The 22,458-nt window shown below is 42.4% G+C and overlaps 1 protein-coding gene across 3 annotated transcripts; it reads left to right on the top strand.

The window, feature by feature from the left end:
- The first annotated feature begins 2,579 nt into the window (after positions 1–2,579).
- Positions 2,580–21,047, top strand: LOC100225337 (guanylate cyclase soluble subunit beta-2). Of its 3 annotated transcripts, none has more exons than XM_030280128.4 (16): positions 2,580–2,958; positions 4,086–4,159; positions 5,124–5,218; positions 5,412–5,572; positions 6,001–6,100; positions 7,200–7,420; positions 7,508–7,613; positions 9,242–9,345; positions 10,810–11,026; positions 12,587–12,907; positions 13,636–13,784; positions 15,784–15,930; positions 16,210–16,364; positions 17,831–18,045; positions 18,130–18,252; positions 18,952–21,047. In XM_030280128.4, the coding sequence occupies exons 1-16, from the start codon at positions 2,623–2,625 to the stop codon at positions 19,101–19,103; spliced, it is 2,676 nt and encodes an 891-aa protein (XP_030135988.4). In that variant the 5' UTR covers positions 2,580–2,622; the 3' UTR covers positions 19,104–21,047. The 3 variants fall into 3 exon arrangements, with proteins under 3 accessions (XP_030135988.4, XP_072789412.1, XP_072789413.1); XM_072933311.1 differs by having other exon boundaries at positions 2,850–2,958; positions 3,964–4,159; XM_072933312.1 differs by lacking the exon at positions 2,580–2,958 and adding an exon at positions 3,060–3,101.
- The last annotated feature ends 1,411 nt before the right edge of the window (positions 21,048–22,458 follow it).

The following is a 22,458-nucleotide window of genomic DNA, read 5'->3' on the forward strand; positions in this document are numbered from 1 at the left end:
GCAGAAAAGATATAACACTTACTCACAAACTGGCAGAAATGTTGCAGAAGTTTACAGAATTTTGCAGCAGCACAGTCCTCAGGCTGCTGTTTAGATATCAGCACTGGATGCTGAGTGGGCTGCAGGAGGAAGGAATGGCTCTGTGCAGGTGTAGCCCTTGGAGGACTTTCCAGACACATTTCACCTGAAGGTATCCTGTGCCCTTTGCAAGAGACTCAGCCTCTCAGGGGAATTCCAGTGTGCAGCTCTGTCTGAGCCTATGCCTAAGCCATCCCGTGTGTTTTGGGAAGCAAGAAACCCTCTGAAAGCAAAGCCATCCTGCTCCAGCCTCCCCTCTACCTCCCCAAATATACCTGCTCTGCTGCAGGAAGTGGCAGGTTGGCCAGTGCCAGATCTCTGCAATGAGGTAGACTGTGCTGTGCCAAGAGAGACCAGAATCACCATCACCAGAGCACAGCAACAGATTGGAAAGGGGAGTATTGTTTCCTTCATTTTACAAAGTGGGTTGAGATACAGAAACATGTTGGATGTTGTCTTAGATTAAAGACTAGCAGTTATAACAGAAATAGCTGTTGAGTTCAAAATTCTATGAAGTATTGATTACATTGTGCCAAAGGAATAAAGAATCCCTAGTGACACCAGAAGTGTATTATATTTTTTTTACCTCTTGATTTCTGCTCTTTTACTTGGAAGGTTTCTGTTATCTAATTTGAGATGACAGAAGTGACTTGAGATGACTGAGGACATATTATGGGCCAGGGGCTGTGAAGGATGAGCAGCCTAATGACCCACAAAAAGCAATCCTTACTCAAATATTCTTTACCCAGATTTCTCTCATAATCACAAATGGACCAGGAAAAAAAAACCAATAGAATCAATTTACTAACCAAAGAAGGGCTAAAGCAATAATAAATTCAATTCCAGTATGATTTACTGTGTACAATATAGATATAGTATATAGCTACTAATGTGAGTTTTGGATAACTTACCTGAATTACATCTCCAAATCTTTTTGAAAGTTGCTAATATTTGCTACTAAAATCACTGTACTGCTTATTTAGAGAAATGAGAATGAGAAAAAGAAAATATACTAAAGTACTAGAAGAGAGGCTACTAAAGTCCTTTCTGCAACTGCAAATCCCACCAGTGACTCAAGTTTTATAAACCTTAAAATGAGTTTCATTTCTGTGTAATAGAAATTAATTTATACATACAAGGCAGTAAGCACACGTATACAATGCTTAGATGATATGGTGTTTATTCCCCTCAGGTACTGCTGGCTGAGCTGTGGGGCTGAGTCTGTGGGTCCAGGGCCGCCTCTTGCCCTGCAGCAGGCATGGGTGCTCCCTGGAATCACAGCAGGGAGAGAAAACCAGGAGATTGGCCATCTGTTGTGCTGCCAATGCTAGCTCCAACAGGTGCATGTTTGAACAAATATTTGATATTGTCCAGGAAATACAGAGGGGTCTGTGTACATGTTTCTGTGCTAAACTAGTCCTCTACACACAGCAGTGGGAATACAACAGGGCACAGACTTTTGTTAGTTCTCTTCTCTTGGGCCTGGCTCTGACCAGGCTTTGGCTCATGAGGCAGCTTTTGAGAAGAGGCCTGGTTTATTATCCGTGAGGTCACAGGGGAGTCACTGGTGATGTGGGACAAAAAGGCTGCGGGGAGTTTAAAAGAGGCTGTGGGAAGGCAGAGACAGCACAGTGCCGGTGGGAGGGCTGTGATTGCCAAAAAATCAGCAGTTCTGTAGCCTGGTGTAGGATTTTGGCCCAGATTTTGATGTGCCTGCTGAACACATGCAGCAGTGGAGGGCTGAGGATCAGACAGAGCCGTGAGCACAGTGCCTTAGAACCACCACAGCAAGAGCAAAACCCTCCCTGCCAGACAGGCACAGAGCCCTGGCTCAATACACAATCCCCAGCACCAAACAGCAGCAATGAGGTGGTGGCACAGGGCTTTCAGCACCCACAGGGCTGCCTCTGCCCGTTTGGCTGATGGAGGACAGGAGATCATCTTTATCAAGGGGAGAGGGGTTTTCCCCATAGATCTTCATTGAGTTCCCTCAGGACTTGCAAACCACCAAAATCTCTCACTCTAAAAATAATTATTTAAAAAATAAACCTAGGAAATGAGACAACTCTGCCAAGCATCAAACCCCATGAATTTATTGCACCTAACACCAATCACTGCATTCCTGTTAACATCCCTGCTGCTGTCCTTCCCTCTCAGACAGGCTGGGTGGCTGCAGACACAGCCTGGATGATGGCAGCCACATGCAGGCAGCTTCACCTCCTGCTTCTTGTCAGGCCTCTGGCAGCAACTCCCAGCCCAGTAGCAGTTGAATGCAAAGTGCTGCTTCTCCCTAAAAACCTCCTGTCCTTGGGTAAGGGTGGCTATCGACTCCACCATTTCGGCTCCTGCTTTGCTAAGGGCAATTCTAAGAAACCCTTGGCAAGAAACCTCCTCTGCTCTTGTGCTTCCCTTTCCTCCTTCCAAAGAACCTCCCGGCTCTTTGCTCTCCGGAGGTTGGGACCCGATGGTCCCGGCCGTGCCAGGCAGTGTCCAGCAGCGGGAAGCGGGACGGGGGACCTGCCGTGAGCTGCCGTCGTGCCGGCGATGCCGTGGCCCCGGGATGCTCCTCGGCATCACTCGGAATTCCCGACACAGCCGCAGCCGCGGGGAGCGCCCGCGCCTCTTCTGCGGAAAGCAGCGGAGCCCGGGGGGCGCGGAGGGGACCCGGGGCCGCACCGCTCGGGGCGCTCCGAGTGCCGGCGGCGCGTCCTGCCCGCGGCCACCGAGTGCCACCGAGTGCCACCGAGTGCCACCGAGTGCCACCGGGCGCCACCGGGCGCCACGGCCGCGGGCGAGCGCGGCGGGGCCGGGCCTGGCAGGGCCGCCGCCCCCCGGGCCGGCAGCGGGCGGCGCGGCGGGACCGGCGGCAGCGGCACGATGGTGAGTGGGGCGGCGGGGCGGGCCGGGACAGACAGACAGACAGACAGACAGCTCCTGCCGGGGACCGACAGATAGACAGGCAGCTCCTGCCGGGGACCGACAGATAGACAGGCAGCTCCTGCTGGACACAGATATGCAGACAGGTAGCCCCTGTCAAGCACAAACAGCTGCGGCCGGAGACAGACGGGCAGCCCTTGCCGGGGACGGACAGACAGACAGACAGACAGACGGGCAGCCCCTGCCGGGGACAGACACACTGACAAACAGACGGACGGGCAGCCCCTGCCGGGGACGGACGGACAGACAGACAGCCAGCCCTTGCCGGGGACGGACAGACAGCCAGCCAGCCCTTGCCGGGGACGGACAGACAGACAGCCAGACGGGCAGCCCCTGCCGGGGACGGACAGACAGACAGCCAGCCAGACGGGAAGCCCCTGCCGGGGACGGACAGACAGCCAGGCGGGCAGCCCCTCCCGGGTACGGACGGACAGCCAGGCGGGCAGCCCCTGCCGGGGACGGACAGACAGCCAGGCGGGCAGCCCCTGCCGGGGACGGACAGACAGCCAGGCGGGCAGCCCCTGCCGCTGGCCCCAGCCCAGAGCAGGGGCTGAGCGCGGCTGCCCCGCTCCGGGACCGGGGCTGACCCGCGGGCTGTGTGCCCGCCCTCGGCGGGGCTGCCGCTCTGCCCGCGCTGCCCGGCCGCTCTCTCGGCGCTGCCCGGTGCCGCTCTCGGCGCTGCCCGGTGCCGCCGGTGCGGAGCCCCAGCGCGGCACGGCCGCGGCCCCGCGGCTGCGGCAGCCGGGCGGGGATGCTGTGCCCGCGCCGCAGCGCCGGCTCCGGCCGCAGCCGGGCACAGGGCACCCCGGCCTGCCCTGCCCCGGTTCTTCTCTGCAAAACACCGCTGCCTGCTTGCTCGCCCGTGCTGAATGCTCGTGAAACGCCGATAAAAACGCCGCGCTGTTTGCTATATATCATGGCTGTCCAACACTATTACTTTCTCTTTAGGCCGTCAAGCATTATTACTTTTTCTCTTGCAATATAAAATTAGCAGAGGAATCTGAAATGAGAAAAGGCTGCGTCTGAAAAACTGGTACATCTTCTCCATGTTCATATATTTGCTTTTGCAGTATGGATTTATAAACATGTGCCTGAAGTCTTTGGTGGTTGAAAAGTATGGTGAAGAAACATGGGAAAAATTAAGGTAATGTGTTTCCCAAAAATGCAGTGCATTGAAAGAAAGTGCTCAGCAATTCAGCAATTTCTTATTGGTAAATGGTAGCTGATGTGTATCTCAAGTACTTATTAGGAGTAACTAAAAGGGCAAAAATAAGAGTTTCTTGCCTTGTAACACTTCATCCTCTGATACTAATTTGTCCCAATTAATTTGTCACAACAGATAATTAAAGATGACATTTAGTCTTATAGACAAATTTGCAATAGACTTGCTGGCTGACTGTGACAGTATCGAGAAGTAAAAAGTACACTGAAAAGATGTCATCTTTAATATAAAGTCAGTTTAATTCCAGTACTCAGAAAAGCAGCTAAATCATAGACTCATAGATCTCATTGGAATCCATAGGTTCCAATCCCCCTGCTATGAGCAGGGAGCCTTCCACTAGACCAGATTGCTCAAAGTCCCATTCAATCTGGCCTTGTTATCCTCTCTGGTTTTGTTTTTATGAGCTGTATGGTATTTCCAAGATACATAAATGATACTTAGGTGCCGTATAATCCATCCACCAAATATTATCTTCTATTGAAGCCAATATAGAAAAAATCAGCAGGTTTGGGAAGCTCCAAGAACTTGATATTGTGGCCACAGTGAACAACAAACCAGTAGACAAACTAAGACTCCACTTGCTCTAGCACCCCACAGTATGATGTCCTAACCTTTGAATGAGTTTACTGTAATACCACAATGTGAAATAGCAGAAATGGTGAGGTGGACACCACCATTCAGCCATGCTAAAGCAATTTAATGAATTTAAAGCAATTTAATATTAAACTTACATCATTAGATGAAGTAGTGTGTTCCAATATAACACTTGAAGGAGGTTGAGGAGTGCATTCACAGCAAACAGTACTTAAGAAAAGCCAGATGGGTCACCCAAGCATGTTGTATTTACAGCACTGATGAGACAAGAAAATTGTCTTCTCTGTTGTAGGCTGCAGGCTGGAGTCCAGGATTCTTTCTTGACTTTTGAGGTTTACAAAGATGAGATCACAATGCAGCTTGTCGACAAAGCCTGCAAAGTATTAGGTATGTGTTAGCATGCCTCAAAAATGGATCATCCTGGGTCAAGCCTGAGACTGCAGCCCAGGTTTTGTCTCCTGTGCCCTTGAGAATGTCTTCCCTATGTTGCAAATTTTCTGCCTTCAATCTTAATCCACCTGACAGCATTGCAAGAACTTCCAAACTTTTCTTATTCCTTAAGATATCTTTATTTTGCCAGGTGTTCCTGCTGACATTGTTCTGAGGGAGTTTGGAAAGTATTTCTTTGAGTTCTGTAAGCGCTCAGGCTATGACCACATGCTGAGGACACTGGGTGGAAATCTCTACGAGTTCATAGAGAACCTGGATGCATTGCACAGCTACCTGTCCCTTTCTTACCAGGCAAGTCCAAGCAGTAACTGCTGGGCAGGTATGGATGGACTCTGCCAGAGTTCATAACACAAGGAACAGCATCTCATAGGTGTGAAAAAATAATGAAAAAAGTCACCAAAGCATGTTCTCTTCTGCTATGTTCTGAAAGAGATTACTCTAAATGTTAGGATAATTTCTAAAAATTATTGGTTTTGACTAGTCCTCAACATTAGGAATTATTTACTACGTTAGCTCTAATGCATAGCAGATTTTTATTCACAGGTGAGAATATTTAATGTTCTGTTTTTCAGCTTATTTATATTACAGTTTATGCTATTAAGGCATGAGATGCTTTTGTACAAGTGGAATTTATCAGTCTACTTTCTGAAAAAGTAGACTTTTCCAGAAAAAAAGATATTGAGGTTTTGGTTTTGAATTTCTTTGTTTTTTTTCTTCAGGAGATGAATGCACCATCTTTTAGAGTAGAAAAGAATGAAGATGGATCAATGCATTTACATTACTATTCAGACAGAAGAGGTCTGTGCCATATTGTGCCAGGTAATGAGGCTTCATGCAGAGTACAGTTCTGTGCAGTATATATACAGAGTAATCATATATTTGCAGGTGCACTCAGAGTTCAGTATCTTTTTTCAGATGAGGCCTGGCCATGGAATTGAAGCCTGGTAGAGTTCAGTGTCCAGACTCTGAACTCAGTATTTACCTACTGCCTGATCCCTCTTAGCTCCCAGTAAATTTCATCAAAATTTGATGGATATGAAAACCCAGGCCGTAAATGTCCATTCTTGCTATAGAATTCCCTCCCTGGGAGAAGAATTCAAGTTCATGGTGTGTATTGTGTCTAACTGTTTATTAATTCTCAGTGACTCATGCTTTTCAAATTACTGTGCAGTAGAAATTCTAGTTGAGTTGAAGATATTCATCCACACTGTAGTACATCCAGTCTGTGAAACTACTACTGAACCCTCCTCCAAAATGAATCTTTTATCAGCATTTAGCAGCATCTCCAGAGCTGTGCTTGTGCAAGCATTAGAGATCTGTAAGAGATGATCATATTCCTTTCTTTCATAAATTATGCTGAATTTAGAAGTTTATCAAAACTTCCCCCTTTGTAAAAACTTATTTGATATTGAATTGTTTGGAATTTCAGACAGAGCTTTTGATGTCATTTTTATGTCCAGTATTTTGCTTAATATCTGACCAGAAATGAGAGAACTGACTGTGCATCTGTATGAAAGCGATTTCCTTCCTTTCAAAATACAATAGTCTTCAATAACTGAAATAGACTATAGAGCAGAATCTCTTCAGACGCCCTGCACTCTTTGGGTTGATGGGAATTCATATCATTGCTCTATGGCTACTTGAAGACATTCTTCAGCTATCCTGCTGAGCTGCTCCTGGTTGAAAATCAGCATTTGTCCTCAGCCAAGGCAAAAGCAGCAGTAATGTTGAAGCTGACCTCCTGTGAGCATATTCTCATCATGGCAGCTTTAGCAAGGATGGCACAGGTTGCTTTCTTCTTCCAGAGTTCTTTGGGAAAGTGATTTCTGAAACAGTGAAATTCCACTGTGGGCCCTCTAAAAGGGGAATTGAAAAGGTTTTGTTCTTGGCAATACCTTGTCTTTTGTTTCCCCTTCAGGAATCATCGGTGCAGCAGCCCTGGATTTTTTTAACATTGAGATTTCAATGAAAATAGTCAATCAAACAGAAGAAGAAGAAAGAACTGGGAAAAAAGAACATATTGTTTTTCTCGTCACTCAAAACCCTCTATTTCCGCGCAAGGAAAGAAATGAATTTTCTTCCTCATCTCAATGTCTTGTTGACACTGAAAAGCAAATTGAGAACCAACTGAATAAAGAGGTATTTTAATATTCATTACCACCACATTACTAAAATATATTTAAAATAAAAACACCCTTGAATTTCCCTTTGGATTAATTTCAACAGGACCTTGAAAAAGTCAAGAATGCAAATGGAGACAAGGGAAACTCTGTTTGTCCTGTTAAGAAAAGTCACTGGGAAACATTAAGAGGAATAATCACATTAGGAAAAGGTGAGAGATCATTCAGAAGGAGCTTGTCATCATTTCTGAGTCTCTTCAGCTGGAAAGTCAGTAAGCCTCCCTATCCCCACCCACCCATCCATTTTGCAGTTACCATTTATATTTCCTCCGCAACTTTTCAAAATGTTTCTGGTTAAGTTTCGTTCAGTTTGACATTGATGATCACAGAAAAATTGCAGATAATAAGCATACTTAGTAATGACAGATGCTTAAGTGGAATATGACCTGTCACTTTTGTCTCTTAAACAGGTCTTTCATCTGAAAAGTGTTCTTCTATAAAATGCCACTGTGTGGTGAATTTGATTCTTCATTCTCATGTCACTTGGTTTAAGGTGCTGAATTTAAAAGTGTGGTTTTTAACTTGGTAGATACTATTCCTTTCCAAAATTATCAACTGTAGTAAATTTTGAAAGCCAAATTACATCCTCCACGACCAAAATTCTACTGCTAATCTTGTAATCTCTGTTCTTGCCTTTATGTATTAGTTGTTTATATATGTTTATAAAATGGAAGGGATTTTTCAGTTAGGATCTTTTGATTCCCCAAAAGGAATGAGAATCTAGGTCAGTATTGCCAAGATGACTGCATTCTGGGATGAGAGAAAAATTGAACCTGGTATCACCTGGTGCAGCATTGCATGCATTACAAGGGCAGATATACTAAGTAAGAAATTAATATATATTCAAAATAAAATTTTAGACTAGCACTATTACTAAAAAAAAAAAAAAATGTTTAGTGATAGGTGTGAGTTATCAAGAGGCAGACTTTGATAAATTAAAAACCCACACTAACTTCCCCTGAAGCAGTAAGAGGTCTAAAAGTTAGGTTCTATGTTTGCAATATTTTGCACCAATCTCCTGAGTGACTTGGACATTTGTTCTCAGCAGAACTTACTGGAATAACTATCATAACCACCTTCAGGGGGAAAGACATCACTGGAAGTTATCATCTTTTTGACTCTGGTGGGTTACGGGAATCCAAGTTTATGCCATGAAGATCAGATTTTGGGTGCTTCATTCAAAAGATGAGCTTTTTTGATATTTTATCCATTCTATTCCTTTTACAAAAATATCTGCTAGTAAGCACAAGCTACTCTAGATTTGTGACCATTTTGTAAAAAAATCTCAGGGTAAGTAAAATAGGAACAAAACAATAATCCTGTCTCGGAGACTAAAACCCAGATCATACTGGATTTTTTTTTTTTCTTAGTGTTCTTAAGTAGCTGGCAAAGTGTATTAAATCAATTTCTGTGCACGTTTTTTTTGTGGGATGTGCCTGTGTTATATTGCTATGACATCTGCAGATTCACAGAGAAGTAACATCTACAGTTGTTCATCTAATCTTATTTTTTCAGCATATTTTCAGGCATCTAGTGCTCAGTGTTTTTTGTGTGCTTAAGTTTTAAACATTCAGCCAACTCAGATTAGTTGCTGGTCGGCTGTGGATTACACAGCAGTGCATTTAGCACAGATGTGTGCACATTTCTGGGCACACACACTGTTTGCTTTATCTTCACTCACTATGATACAGGGTCCTGTCTCACTGAGTGATAAAAAGTCATGGTGATTGGTTTTATGAAGTGCAGCCTGATTTAAAACTACACATTTATCTCACCACAGGTAAGCTCCTGAGAGGATTTGATCCTGTTTATCCCAAGAGCCTCTGGATTGACACAAAAACATTTTGCAATGGACTTCCTTTTCATATGGTTTTTGACAAAGAGGTAGGACAAGTGTGTGGTCAGGGCCCTTAGTTTGCATAAACCTCAGAGTAATCTCCCTTTATTTTGACTGTCCTACAGTTGTCTGCTGCAGGTGCTCTGTGTGTGAGTACACAGTGTGCAGAGTACACTCACTTACAGGATTTGCAGAAATACTCTGTACAGAGGCATGCTCTCTGTCACTGCAGATAGGAATCTCCTTTGAATTCATTGAGTTTCCCATGTCTGAAACATCTGCAGATATGCCAGCAAGGTTTATTGCAGCAGTCTTATCTGTTACCAAATAGTGAGCAAAATATTTCAAGGTTTGTCGTCACCTTCCTTTCCCTGGATGTACCAGAGACATGTCCCACCCTTTAAACTGCCTTTGCATTTACAGTTTCCTGCTCTCCCCCCAGTTACTAATCCGTCCCAAGGCTTTGAGGGCTTTGCTGGCAGCTGAGGCTCCATGTGCTTCCTGAATCTTCTTCTACGTGCTTCTGCTGGGAAAGCCCAGCTGCCTACTGCATCAGGCAGCATGCAGCCCCACTGGGACCCAAAAATCTCTTTACCTTCTGGGGCAGGATTGAGTCTCCTCTGCTGTGCACACACCTTGCAGCCCCTTGGCAGGGCTGCCCTCTGGCTGGCTCCCAGCTTGCCTGGGCTCCCACCAAGCTGCAGGTCCTCCTGCTCTGAACCCTGTGGAGAGAATATTGGCTTAAGACAGGAGCAAAGAAAGGAGAAGATGAGGATGGGACAGCAGAAGAGCACTGAATACATTCCCCTCGGGGGAACATGTTTTGGTATCGTGCTGATCGAGATTTCAGAGCATGTAATCTGCTTCATGCCACTGCCCACATCAGCCAAAATAAACCTTTCAAGAAGACCAGTATGTTTAATTTAATAAAATTACTAGTGTGCAAAGAAGAAAACTCCAACACCCATTACTGGTAGCCAGGTCAGATCTTCAATAACCAATGACAAGCAGAGAAAAATGTTTCTGTAGAATTTAAGAGCTCATGTATGGTCAGCAGCGTAAAGGAAAATGACTAAACCATTACAATTCATTAAGAGAAAGTAACCCATGGCATCTATTAGAAAATTCATATTTGCCCAGGCATTTTATGCCACAGTTATTTTCATTTTGGAACACAAGACACTCTGGTATCTCAAATTTTCTCCTGTAAGGCCGTTTGTTTGTGGGGCCTACACAAATGCAAGCAGGGATAATACCAGGTAATTTTGGGGGTTTTTCACAATTGACAGGAAGGAACATTTTGCTAACAACATTCCTTTCTTGGGGCTCTGTCTTGCTATGAAGAGCATGCATTTTGGGCTGCGTAGAAATACTCTGACAAGGTAGAAACTTTGCTCAGAAATAAGCCACGTGCTCTAGAAGGGCTAAGTGTGTGGAAATGTATGAACAGTTGCTTGGCCTGAACCCAAAGGGAGTCTAATTGTAACATTGGTCCATATTTTCTTTTTAAGCTCAAAGTGAAGCAAGCTGGGGTGAGCATTCAAAAGATTGTACCTGGCCTTCAGACCATGGGCATCTGCTTGGATCAGTATTTCAGGATCGTTCACCCAGAAGTACCCTTCACCATCTCCAGCATTCAGAAATTCATCAACAGCCAATTTGTTTTCCAGACTAGGAGAGAGATGATGCCTGAGTCATGGAAAGAACGGCCAATGCTGGAGCTAAGAGGTACTTTAGTGTTTTCAATAGCATAAGTGCTCATATTAAATCAGGAATTACTCTGAGGTGCACTCCTGACCTCACTCAAGTCCTATAAATAGCCTTTGGGCAGTGAGGAGATTAGATGGTTCTGTTTAGAGAAGCAGTAGATGCTTGTACACAAATTCTGCTATCACCTCACCAGATTTTGAAGGCTTTTGGGCAGAAGCAACAACTCTATTCCTATTTGAAAGGCTTAGAAATATGGTGATTTTCTGATGCTGCAAAACCCACATGTGAATACATATTTTGTTTTTAATTTATGCCTTTGAGGGGAGTTATTTGCTACTGGCTGGGTTTCCAATGTGATTAAAAATAGATTAGTCCTCTGTGCTTTTATTTTTTCTAGCACATTTTCAGGTTCTAATTTCTGTCTTCACACACCCCCCCAAAGCCACGTAAGAGAGTTTATCAGCCAAAATTATCTCAGCAAAAAAGATACTGTGTTTGCTTTATTTTTACTGAGAGGACTGAATACGGGATGATTCTCTGCTTGGTGTAATTAACTGTAATGGCATTTAGTTTAATTGTTATGTTACTTCAGTTTTTCTTTTCTGAACTATGTAATGTGACCTAATTTTGTCTCCTTTCACCTTTATGATTGTCAAATCTTGTTTTCCTGAGATTCAGAAAAAAAAAAATTAAGCATTTAGGGACAACCTTGAAAAAAGTATGCTACCAAAGCAAGGAACTTTGAGCAGTCATGGGTACAATTGTACTTTCTCTTATGCTCTAGGGGTTAGTTCACATGTATTTCTGATGTTTCAATCCTCTTAGTTTTAAAACTGTTCATCCAGTAGTCCTGGGGAAGAAGTGAGGGAGAAGGAAAAAAAATAGGAATTCCTAGATTGTTGTTTAGAAAACAATCATACGTAGTAGTAGTAGTAGTAGTAGTAGTAGTAGTAGTAGTAGTAGTAGTAGTAGTAATAATAATAATCTTAATAATCATAATAATAATCATAATAATCATAATAATAATAACACCTCAACCAAAACAAAAAACTGTATTCTCCACCAAAAATCCCTTTTACCTTTATTTTTGTTAGTGCTTATTTAGATTATGATAGTAACTGAAAGCTCCAATTTCCAGGGAGGAAAGTGCCATTGACTTTACTGGGACACAAACTATGCACTGTGAAATGGAACTTCAACTGTTTTGCTTAATCACTGAGTCTCAGTTCCCCTGTGCATGATTCTGACTGGCTGGCTTTGGGAACAGCCCAAGAACTAGGAGGAGAGGAAGGGAAAATGCAGAGAGGAGCAGAAAGGAGAGATGTGAGCAATAGAGTTCCTCACGAGGAGGAGGGACTTGAATCCTAGTTGGGCTCTGCCCAGCACCTGCAATGACAGGTTCCAAAACTTTGTTATTGGCTCCTCTGAACAAGTTCACCTCGAATTCTTAGGAAATAAATTCCTGTGATCATCCAGACCCTACAGAAACCCGCTGACCTTAGAACTCATCCCCTAAAATTAACAGCAGTAATGCTGAGCAGACTGCTGAAAAGCCTTGCCAACACTTGTCCCACACAGGCCAGATGATGTGGATGGAGTCCCTGCAGTGCATGCTGTACCTCTGCTCGCCCCTGCTCCGCACGCTGCACGAGCTGGAGGAGCGGCAGATGCACATCGCAGACATCGCCCCTCACGACGTGACCAGGGATTTGATCCTCCTCAATCAGCAGCGGCTGGCAGAGATGGAGCTCTCCAGCCAGCTGGAGAGGAAGAAGGAAGAGCTGCGGATCCTGTCGAAGCACCTGGAGGAGGAGAAGAAGAAGACTGAAGCTCTGCTCTATGCCATGCTTCCCCAGCACGTGGCCAACCAGCTGAAAGAGGGGAAGCGAGTTGAGGCAGGTGAATGAACAGGATGCATTTGGGATGTGGGATTTGTGCAACAGGGGGTGGTGATAGAGAGATTGGGGTGCTGGCACAGCCCCTTTGCACTGCCCTGGAGTCCATCCTCCACTTGGTGACATCCATGCATAGGAGGATGATCACAGACCCTTAATTTCGCTGATAATAAAAATTAGGCTATTCTTTCAAAGAAAGCTTTGGAAGTTCTTTGCCAAAATTGCTCCTTAGGTGGTGAAAGGTGGCAGTAGCTGCCCATTCAGTGAACAAAATTCAGTGTTTCAGCAGTAATCTGAGATTTTGGTTTTAACATGGGTATACAGGAAAATGAGGCCTCAGAAGTGAAGGGAATGAACCAAGTGGTCTTTGCTAGAAAATTCTCCAAGTATCTCTATGCTATTTATAAATGTAGGATCATGATGATTCCCACTGTTATTAAGAGTAGCAATAATATGCTTAAATTCCTATTAGTAAGTACATATATGAAATTAGGGATAACGAGTTAAGTGTTTCCTGTATGTGGTGCATTCAGATGTGTGGGTTGTTTGCGATGTGCAATTATTCCTGTATTGATACACTTTTATACTAACACCTCTCCTTCATCTCAGCACCTGTGTGTGATTATTACAATCACACACAGAGAGGCCATAGAATGGTCTTTCCAAACAAGTCCCAAACAGATACTGTGATTGTTCAGCCATTAGAAATACCACTGCTCTTTCTGCCCACAGGGGAGTTCAAGGAGTGCACTATATTGTTCAGTGATGTGGTGACCTTTACCAATATTTGTGCCCAGTGTGAGCCAATTCAGATAGTTCTCATGTTAAATTCAATGTACCTGAGATTTGACAGACTGACCACAGTGCATGACGTGTACAAGGTAGGTACTGATCAAAAATGGCTGCAGACATTTCTGCTGGTTTTTGTTTGTTTGTTTGTTTGGGGTTTTGTTTGTTTTGGTTTTTAAGTGTACTTAAATCCTCTTCAGCACAGCATGATTGTTGGTTAAACCATAAGATATTACCTATTTGTAGTGGCCACACAAACTGAAAAACAGGGAGAAGTAGACATTATTGGACAGGAACACAACTTCTATCATAGCCTGAAGTCTCTTTCCACAATGCTAATGCCAGAATTGCTCTTCTTTCATATATCTCTCTCTCCCTCCTTTCTCAAATGCCTATCCAATATAAATAATTTGCCTAGTTCTTTTATTTGAACCTCTTCTAAATAGGTCACTTTGTCATTGTCCCTTTTGGTGGGAAATAGCATTATAGACAATACCCAGACAATAGCTAGACTTCTGTTTCATGGAGACCTTCAGCAATGGTATCATCTCCTGCTAACCCCCACAGAGCATCAATTAGACCTAGACTGTACATGTGGTCTCCAAACTATGCTGGAAAGATCAGAGCCCTGGCTGGCCTATAAATCTATAGTGTTACTAACACTTCCAGAACAGTTCCTAAGTTTCTGTCTGTCCTCAGCTCATTAAATATTTAGGAAGGCAGAAATAGTAAAGGGTGAAATCCAAATCTCATTTATTCTTTGCTCAGGCAAGGCTTGCAGTTCATCCCACAATAAATTGTACTGGGAAATCAGAAGCGTTTCTTCCTTGGCAAGGAATCTGTATTCAATAATTGAAGAATCCAGGATATGGCCCACAGATTTCAGGATGAATTAGCATCATATTCTATCTAAATCATCCATCATAAGTAAATGATCTGTCACTATAATAATCTCTTTTTGAAGCCTGCATATAACTCCTATTAATTTTGAAGGAAGTTACTGGGGTACAGAGAGCAAGGATGAGATTACTATTGCAGGGAATTGGGAAAGCAATGAAATAGTGACATTGATCAAAGAAACTTGGCCCAAGCTTATAAACATCTGAAGTTATGAATAAATCTTGTTAAAATAAATCTTCTACTATGGCTGAAAAATAATTAGGGTATATCTATTTGCATTAGTAGCTTTTTACAGTTGTTTTTAATTTGTTACAGAAAATTTCTGGCATCACTGTGGTTTTGGCTGTCTGATAGAAAGCATGGACAGGAACACATTCTTTGAGAGTGAAGTGCAGGACTGTTTTGAGTCATTGTGTTAATGAATAAACCCAAATATTAAATTATGTTTCCACTCTCCTGTTGGTGTTAATTTTTAAGAAAGCGATTAGTCTAATCTAAAAGGTTTCTTTTTTACTGATAATAAATGGGCCAGTGAAACCTCATAAGTGCAGTGTTAAAAATTTCATTGTCGTGTAACATGCTTTTACAGTGGATTTTGAACATTTAAGGATTCTCTGTTTCAGGCAGGTCTGTTCTATTCCCAAGAAAATTTCTGGCATGAAAACAAAATGCAAAGTATTTCTCAGGTACTTTAGCATGTATTTCATTATTAATCATAATAAAAAGTGAATGGGCTCCCTTGCTTTATTGTGACTTTAAAAAAATAAATCTCTCTCAAACAAGAAATATACTTTTAGCACCAGCTGTGAATTAGAGCTAATTAACAGCACTCATCTAACAGGTAACCTCCTGGCTCAGGAGGCTGTGCTTATACCCAGGTCTGCCCTGGGTAAGAGGAAGGCAAACAGTCTGACACTTGCACAGCAGCCCTTTCTCCTTAGGGTCTCTCACACTGATATCTAAAGTGGGTCAAGTGAGCAGGGACAGAACGCGATGAAATTTTTAGTGTGAAGTGAAGGAAAGGATCTCCATCCCAAGGAAACTCATGTGTGTTAAAGCTTTTCAGTGACTGGAAGCATCTTTTAAGAGAAAGGGGCAGTTGATGCAGCTGAGAAGAGCCCTGAAGAGCAAAACACTAACCTGAGTGAGATGCACCCAGCATGCTCATGTGCTTGTTCCTCTCAATTAAAGGTGGAGACGATTGGAGATGCCTACATGGTGGTAGGGGGGGTCCCTGTGCCTGTACCCACTCACGCAGAGAGAGTTGCTAATTTTGCCTTGGGCATGATAATGGCAGCCAAAGGAGTACAGAACCCAGTTTCTGGAAATCCTATCCAAGTAAGTTAACACAAAGGTGCATGTGCGTCTGTCTGCTTCTTGTGCTGAGCTTCTGATTAATGTATTGCAGCAGCACCTCAAAGAGCTGCTCTGGCTCCTCTTGGCTTTTGGGCAAGGCCCACGTGGGCACATTTCCACGAGGAGCCTCTCCCTGTGGGTATTTGATATCATACTGGCGTCCAGTGTTGTGTTGAGATGAACTTTTCGGTAACTGGATAGCATTAAGAAAGATGTTAAATAACAAGTGACATTTCTGGGGGGTGTTTTATCTTTGTAAAGATTCGAGTTGGGATCCATACAGGTCCTGTCCTGGCGGGGGTTGTTGGAGAAAAGATGCCTCGTTACTGCCTGTTTGGAGACACGGTGAATATCGCCTCCCGCATGGAGAGCCACGGCGTCCCCAGCAAAATCCACCTCAGCTCCAGTGCCTACCAGTGAGTAACTCTGAGGGGAGCCTCACCTGCTCAAGCTCATGCTAAAATCCAGCCCTGGCAGCTGCACCTTTCAGTGTAGATGGTGCTTAGTCCCTCATTTAAGCAGCTTGTAAAGGGAAGTCACTGCTTGTAAAGAGTCTTATTTTTGCCTAATTATTCCAAATGTGCTTATATATAGAAGCAGAGGTTTGAGAGTCTCCATCCTAGAGAGCAAAAATATTTTAAAAATGGTGATAACTTATTTGGAAATACTGATAAATTGATGCAGTGCTAGAAAGACAGAACATTTAGAACATTTAATAACAAAAGGCTTAAAATCTCTTTGATTGAGCATCATAATTTGTAGCAAAACAGTTTCATTTACACTTACTAAGGATTAACTGCATAAACAGCTATTCTCTTCATGCTGTAATTTACTTTCCAGAAACTCATGTTAGTAAAAAATTAATACTATATTTCCAAGAACTTTATGTATGCATAAAATGTGTATGCAAGAATGGAAGCAAAGACAAACTACAAAGGAAGGAGTACAGCAACATTGTCTGGGCACATAGGAATGATGTTGGGAAAATGAGAACTCAGCTGGCATTGAAATGGGAAACAAAGTTCAAAGGTAGTCAGAGGAGCTCTGCAATGTTAGAATATAAATAGAAACATGAACCTGCTGTGGCAGGTGATTTAGTGACAGTGCCCTGAAGAAAGGCTGAGTTACTCAAGGCCTCTCTTGCTTTGGGCTTCACTGACGAGATCTTCAAGGTCCCTGCACCAAGAGTCAGGGTTCAAGGAGTAGGTGAACTACGAGTACTGGAAGAGGATCAGAGCAGGGGTCTTTTGAGACATCTCCATCTACAGAAATACATGGGAGCAGAAGGGTAATGAGGTAATGAGAGCTGGGTGATGGCACTGCAGAGATCTGGCTGTCAGCTCTGGCAGGCCATGACTGTCAGCACCGTAGCAGCTGAAGAAAGCTACAGCTGTATGGAAAAATGGCAAGGGTGACACGGTGAAACTGCAGGATGATCAGCCTCATGTCAGTCCCAGAGAAAATCAAATGGCCATTTTTGGACACATGAAAAAGGCAATTGGGAATAGCAAGTCTGGATGTAAAATAAATTAGTCAGTCATGATTGACGGACCTGATTGCCTTCTCTGATGAAATGACTGGGGATAATTCTGTCCAGCTGATATTGGCTGCCTCAGTTCTTAATTTCTATTTACTGGTAAATAAGAACCCTACACCCTACTGAAGTATTTGACTTTGTGATTCAGTAATTTTTGATCAGGCTGTATGTGCTATGAAAGCACAGCAGGCTTGAATAAACAGTTGAAACAAATCCTCAGTTGTTCACAAATTGAGACTCTTTTTCTCAGACTGTTGTGATTTGATCACTCAGCTCTTTCAAAACATCAGTGTCATTTTTACTTGTGTTGAATTGTCATGTGTCATTTTGCTTCTGATACTTTAGGTGCCTAAAATACAAGAATTTTGAGATTACTGAAAGAGGAGAAATAGAAGTAAAAGGCAAAGGGAAAATGCACACATACTTCCTCATTAGAAATAAATCTGCAACTGAGAATGAGATTATGGGAAGGCCAATGAAAGATTTAGATTCTGGCCATGAATCTGTTCAGTCCTTTCCAGAATGCAAGACTGAAACTGTACCAAGTTCTCATCAGCCAGGTACAGTGAACTCAACATGTTTTTCCTCTTTGAACAAATGAACATTAATACAATCCAGTTAAGGGTCCTTTTGTGTTCTTTCAGCTACTCAGACTCAGCAAAAGAAGGACCAGACCCCAACTATTGCAATGAAGTATGTTGATGGCCCCACAGATGCACAAAACAGCCTCAAAAGAAGAAATCAGACGAAAGCTGGAGATTTAACAGGTAGCTATTTAGTTACATCTCACAAACACCACAGAACTAGGGAGTAACTGAGGCTTAATCTTGCAAGTTCTTTATATTCATCTTCTAAATAACCATAGTTTTGTCAAGCCAGAAATTCATGCCAACATATACACATTACCCTTCTGCATAATCTTTAGGGCCAAACAAATTTCACCTTTGGAGCAATTCCAGGTGTTGGTTTGCACTAGTGAGAAAGAAGCTGACACAGCTGTCAAACCCCAGAGCCCTTCTGGGAGTGCAAATAGAATGGATAAACAGACAGCTCTTCACAGGGACAGACCCATGAACTGTTCATGTACACATCTTTCCTAGGAAAGATGTAGTTATGGGGAGCCTTACCAACTCAAAAGAGGCCTTCTGCCTGCTGCAGGAGTCAGAAGGATTTATTGCCATGCTCATGTTCTGTGACCAAAGTTCATTTCCTTTGAAGTAGCTGATACTCAGATAACAGATTTGATGCCATAACAACCTAATCTAATGTAGCAGGTCTTGTAGTCCTATTTATGTGTTTTGTGGATTTTAAACAGACTAAATATGTTGTCACTAATTACTAGAAAATATTTTACTGCCTTCCCTCCCACCTGCTTAGATGTGGTGGTTAATCTAGTATGTGGTGTGGTGACAAACAGAAACCTCTCTGGTCTTAAAAACTCACAGTGCAGGAGTGTTTCCTTTCAGGCAAAACTTGTGATTCCAAAAGCGATGGGAGTCTCCATGGCAACCAGCATGCAGATGATGGTCCTTGTCCTCCAAACCAGGGAAGAGTCAAACCTGCTGCTGAAGAGCCACAGAATAGAAATGTTCGCTCTAATTTTTGCACTTTACTCTAAGTTTCTTACTTTTACATTAAATGGATAAATTTTATTATGATTTTGTGCATTTTGCTGTTATGGGACTGATTTTGTATATGAGTATCACATGATTTTGTAAAAAAAAAAAAGAAAAAAAGACATTTCATCACAGTTTTCAGTAAAAATAAAACAGTGGAGGAAATTTTTTTAATCCATCTACATGGGCCATATAATACTCCCAGTAGAGAAAGAAACCCTAGCAGGATGCTTTAAAGATGCATTTTGCATTGTATAGATGAAGATTTTCAGCCTGTGCCACATCTTTGAATATCCTTGTGTAAAAATCATGTGTTGGTATCTGATGCAGCAATCGAGAAAGAGGTGACTCATCCAGCTAGAAATATTCCTACTCAAATGGGCACTTGCCATAAAAGAAACATTCCCTGAAGTGACCATCTGTCTTGACTCCAGCACAGCCAGCAACTTCCCCATGCTGCTAACATGTAAGGTTAGCAGCATTCCACCTGTTTTAACTGCAATAACAGCCTAATTTCTTAACTAATCTTTGGTTGGATATTATGAAGTACAAGTGCAGAATAGATCTAAAATAACCTGTATTTTTGCATCCTGAAGAGAGAATAATGAGTACTTGATAGCAGCCAACAGTAAAAAAGAGCACCTGTGCTCTCTGAACCAGCCATACGTACTGTGCATAGAAAGGCATGGAAATGGTAGAGTTACAAAGCATCAGATTTATCACAACACTGAAGGACTGTTCAAGGCCTACAACCTATTTGAGACCTTCAGATGAGTTTCAAGTTTCTCATTTTTTCACCCCAGCTAGACAAAAAACCCAAAACATTCAGGACTGCAGAAGGAGACTGTCAGTGCTGGAATTAATGTTGCTTGCATCATTGAAAACAACATCATTAGAGATCAACATTACCTGGGATCAGAGGCTGCTTAAACTGAAATACTTCAATGCTGATATTTTCTTAGATTATGCCTGATCAGAAATGGGAGAGAAAAATTGAAGCTCATTTGTCAGGGATTTCAGAGAGAGGAGCAAAAATACAATGGATAGTAAGGTTATAGACAACTTGGTGCATCATAAATTGTGCTCTCACTCCTATAAATGGAGCTTGTTATAGGTGGATGATTTTGACAGAAGATGTGCCCTGCACACTGATTTATTACCTTTGGCTGTGGATTCATCGACTAAGGATGCAGGCATGAGACCAATGTGAACTCTGGGCAAGAACTCGCTGGAGAAGGTGATAATGTTACTCCTCTCTGACAGTCTGGAGCATCATATTTCCACCTCTGTGTCTGCAGCAAGAGTGAGGCTGTTTAAACACCAGACAGAGAGCTAAGACTGATGAAAGGTATCTCCTCTTTATAGTATAGCCAGATGAAATTTCACCTGGTTAGATTTTTTTTTCAAATCTCTGAGACAGGAGCTCAGCAGCTCAGTCTACAGGAACAATTAATGCAATTAGAGCAGCAGAGGAGGATGCACAGAGTGAAGGATCAGTGCTGTTCTCCACTAAAGAGGTGTTCCAGGGGGTTTGCCAGGTGTGGTCCCATGCAATGAGCACCTGTTAGCTTTTGGAGCACCTCATAAGCACATGCTCTGGCTTAGCTTATCCAGAAGAGATCTATTTAACACTTGCTTTGCTTAAACCTGCCCTTCTTGCTCTGAACAATCTGTGGGTGTTTAATATTGGAATGTTTTCATTGCCATTAAGTGCTCCATGGTAAGTTACTTCATGCTGTGCTGTGGTAAAAATGGTGTGCTCAGTGGTTTCTCTGTGGCATCTGCTACAATCTGGTTCTCCTGGAGGTGCAGAGCTGGGTCAAATCTGCTCAACTGCTTCTAAAAATTAATGTGCCTGTGCATCCTCATGTGTTCTTAAATCTGTAGGCACTTCTAAAGACTGCAAAAATATAATTCAGAAATAAATCTTTTCATTAATATACCAACTGCCATTTGTCAGTGATTACTTTGATTCCTGTCCCTCTTTTCCCTTCCACGTTTTCTATTCTCCTTTTCCTCTGGGCCTACAGAAGTGCTCAGTCTTTGTGTCAGTCACATATCTACAGTAAATGGACACAAAAAGGGTGGAGAAGAGAATTCCCACCACTGCTTCATGGAAGCTGAGGCTTAGAAAAATTAAAAGTTGAGACTTTGGAAGCTTTCTGAAACATATGGATTCCCAAATCCCATTAAATCTGGTGTTAAAACCTTAACTGTAAAAGTTTGGGTACCTTAAAGGTCCTAGGGCCAGATTTGTCAAAGACCTTTGTTACTTTTCTGAAGGAAAACAACTGGATTTAGGTGCTTAATTGAACACATATGCAGTGTTTAATTCCCACAAATGAAACTTTCCTTAAAACATTAATAAAACCTTCTCTGTAAAGCCTTCTAAAATGGGCTCTTTAGTAAACTTTCCACACTGGAACCTCATTTGCATTACTTCATTACTTCTGACATTACAATGCAATTCTATGTAGATCCAGGCTATAAAACAAATAAAATAGCAGTGAAATTGAAATTATTACTTCAATGGTGAGAATATATTAAAACTGCACTTGAATATAAAAAAACTATGGTGAAATTCAAAACGAAAAAAAACCCACACTATTTCATAGAAGTACACAACATCATGGAAAATTCAGAGGGGTTTTTCTTCTACTAAGTCTCTGCTTTCACCTTAGAAAACTCAACACTTCAAGAGTAGACAATGAGATAAAAATCTTCCTTGAAGTTATCTGTACAAACATCTACTATTCATGTATTCTTTATACAATATTTAATCATCAGTGCTTCCTGTACAGAAAGAAATAGCACTGTGCAGCATTTTGATTCCATAAATAGCTGTAATCAAAATAAACACATGGAATGTTATCTTCACTTATATGATTAGACTAACAAACACTGCTCATTTTTTACAAGCTGTCTGTAGTCTATCTCACAGTTATGTTGTGCTTGCTTGCTGAATTTCTGCTAATGATTTTTGGTCTGAGCTGTGCTGAGAAGCCATTCCTTAAAAATCTGATATTCACAGTTCTTCCTATTTTGACCTGGTGTCCAGCCTTTAGTCTCCAGCAAGATGAGCACACCATGTGAGAAGCAGATTTGTAGCCACATTTTCATACAAATAAGTACTTACTCTCCCCTGTGCTCTGTTAAAAGTGAACCCCAAAAGGACATAAACTCATTGCCAAGCTTTGCAGAAATTCAGGGCAACATTAACTGACTCTGTAATATCTCCTTTACTTTGCTGTATGAGTGAAGCTTGAAAGTTTTACCCACAGAGAAAACCTCACAGTCTCTTAGGTAGTTCTTATTTTGTCATTTGCATCAGACACATTTCTGTCATGGAATCAGCAA

The sequence above is a fragment of the Taeniopygia guttata genome, chromosome 9, assembly GCF_048771995.1.
Source record: "Taeniopygia guttata chromosome 9, bTaeGut7.mat, whole genome shotgun sequence".
NCBI classification, from domain to species: domain Eukaryota; kingdom Metazoa; phylum Chordata; class Aves; order Passeriformes; family Estrildidae; genus Taeniopygia; species Taeniopygia guttata.

Coding starts and splice junctions, on each gene's coding strand:
- LOC100225337 (XM_030280128.4), top strand. CDS start 2,623: ATGCCGTGGCCCCGGGATGCTCCTCGGCATCACTCGGAATTCCCGACA. Junction 5,573..6,000: donor ACCTGTCCCTTTCTTACCAG/GCAAGTCCAAGC, acceptor TTTTTTCTTCAG/GAGATGAATGCACCATCTTT. Junction 11,027..12,586: donor GCCAATGCTGGAGCTAAGAG/GTACTTTAGTGT, acceptor TGTCCCACACAG/GCCAGATGATGTGGATGGAG.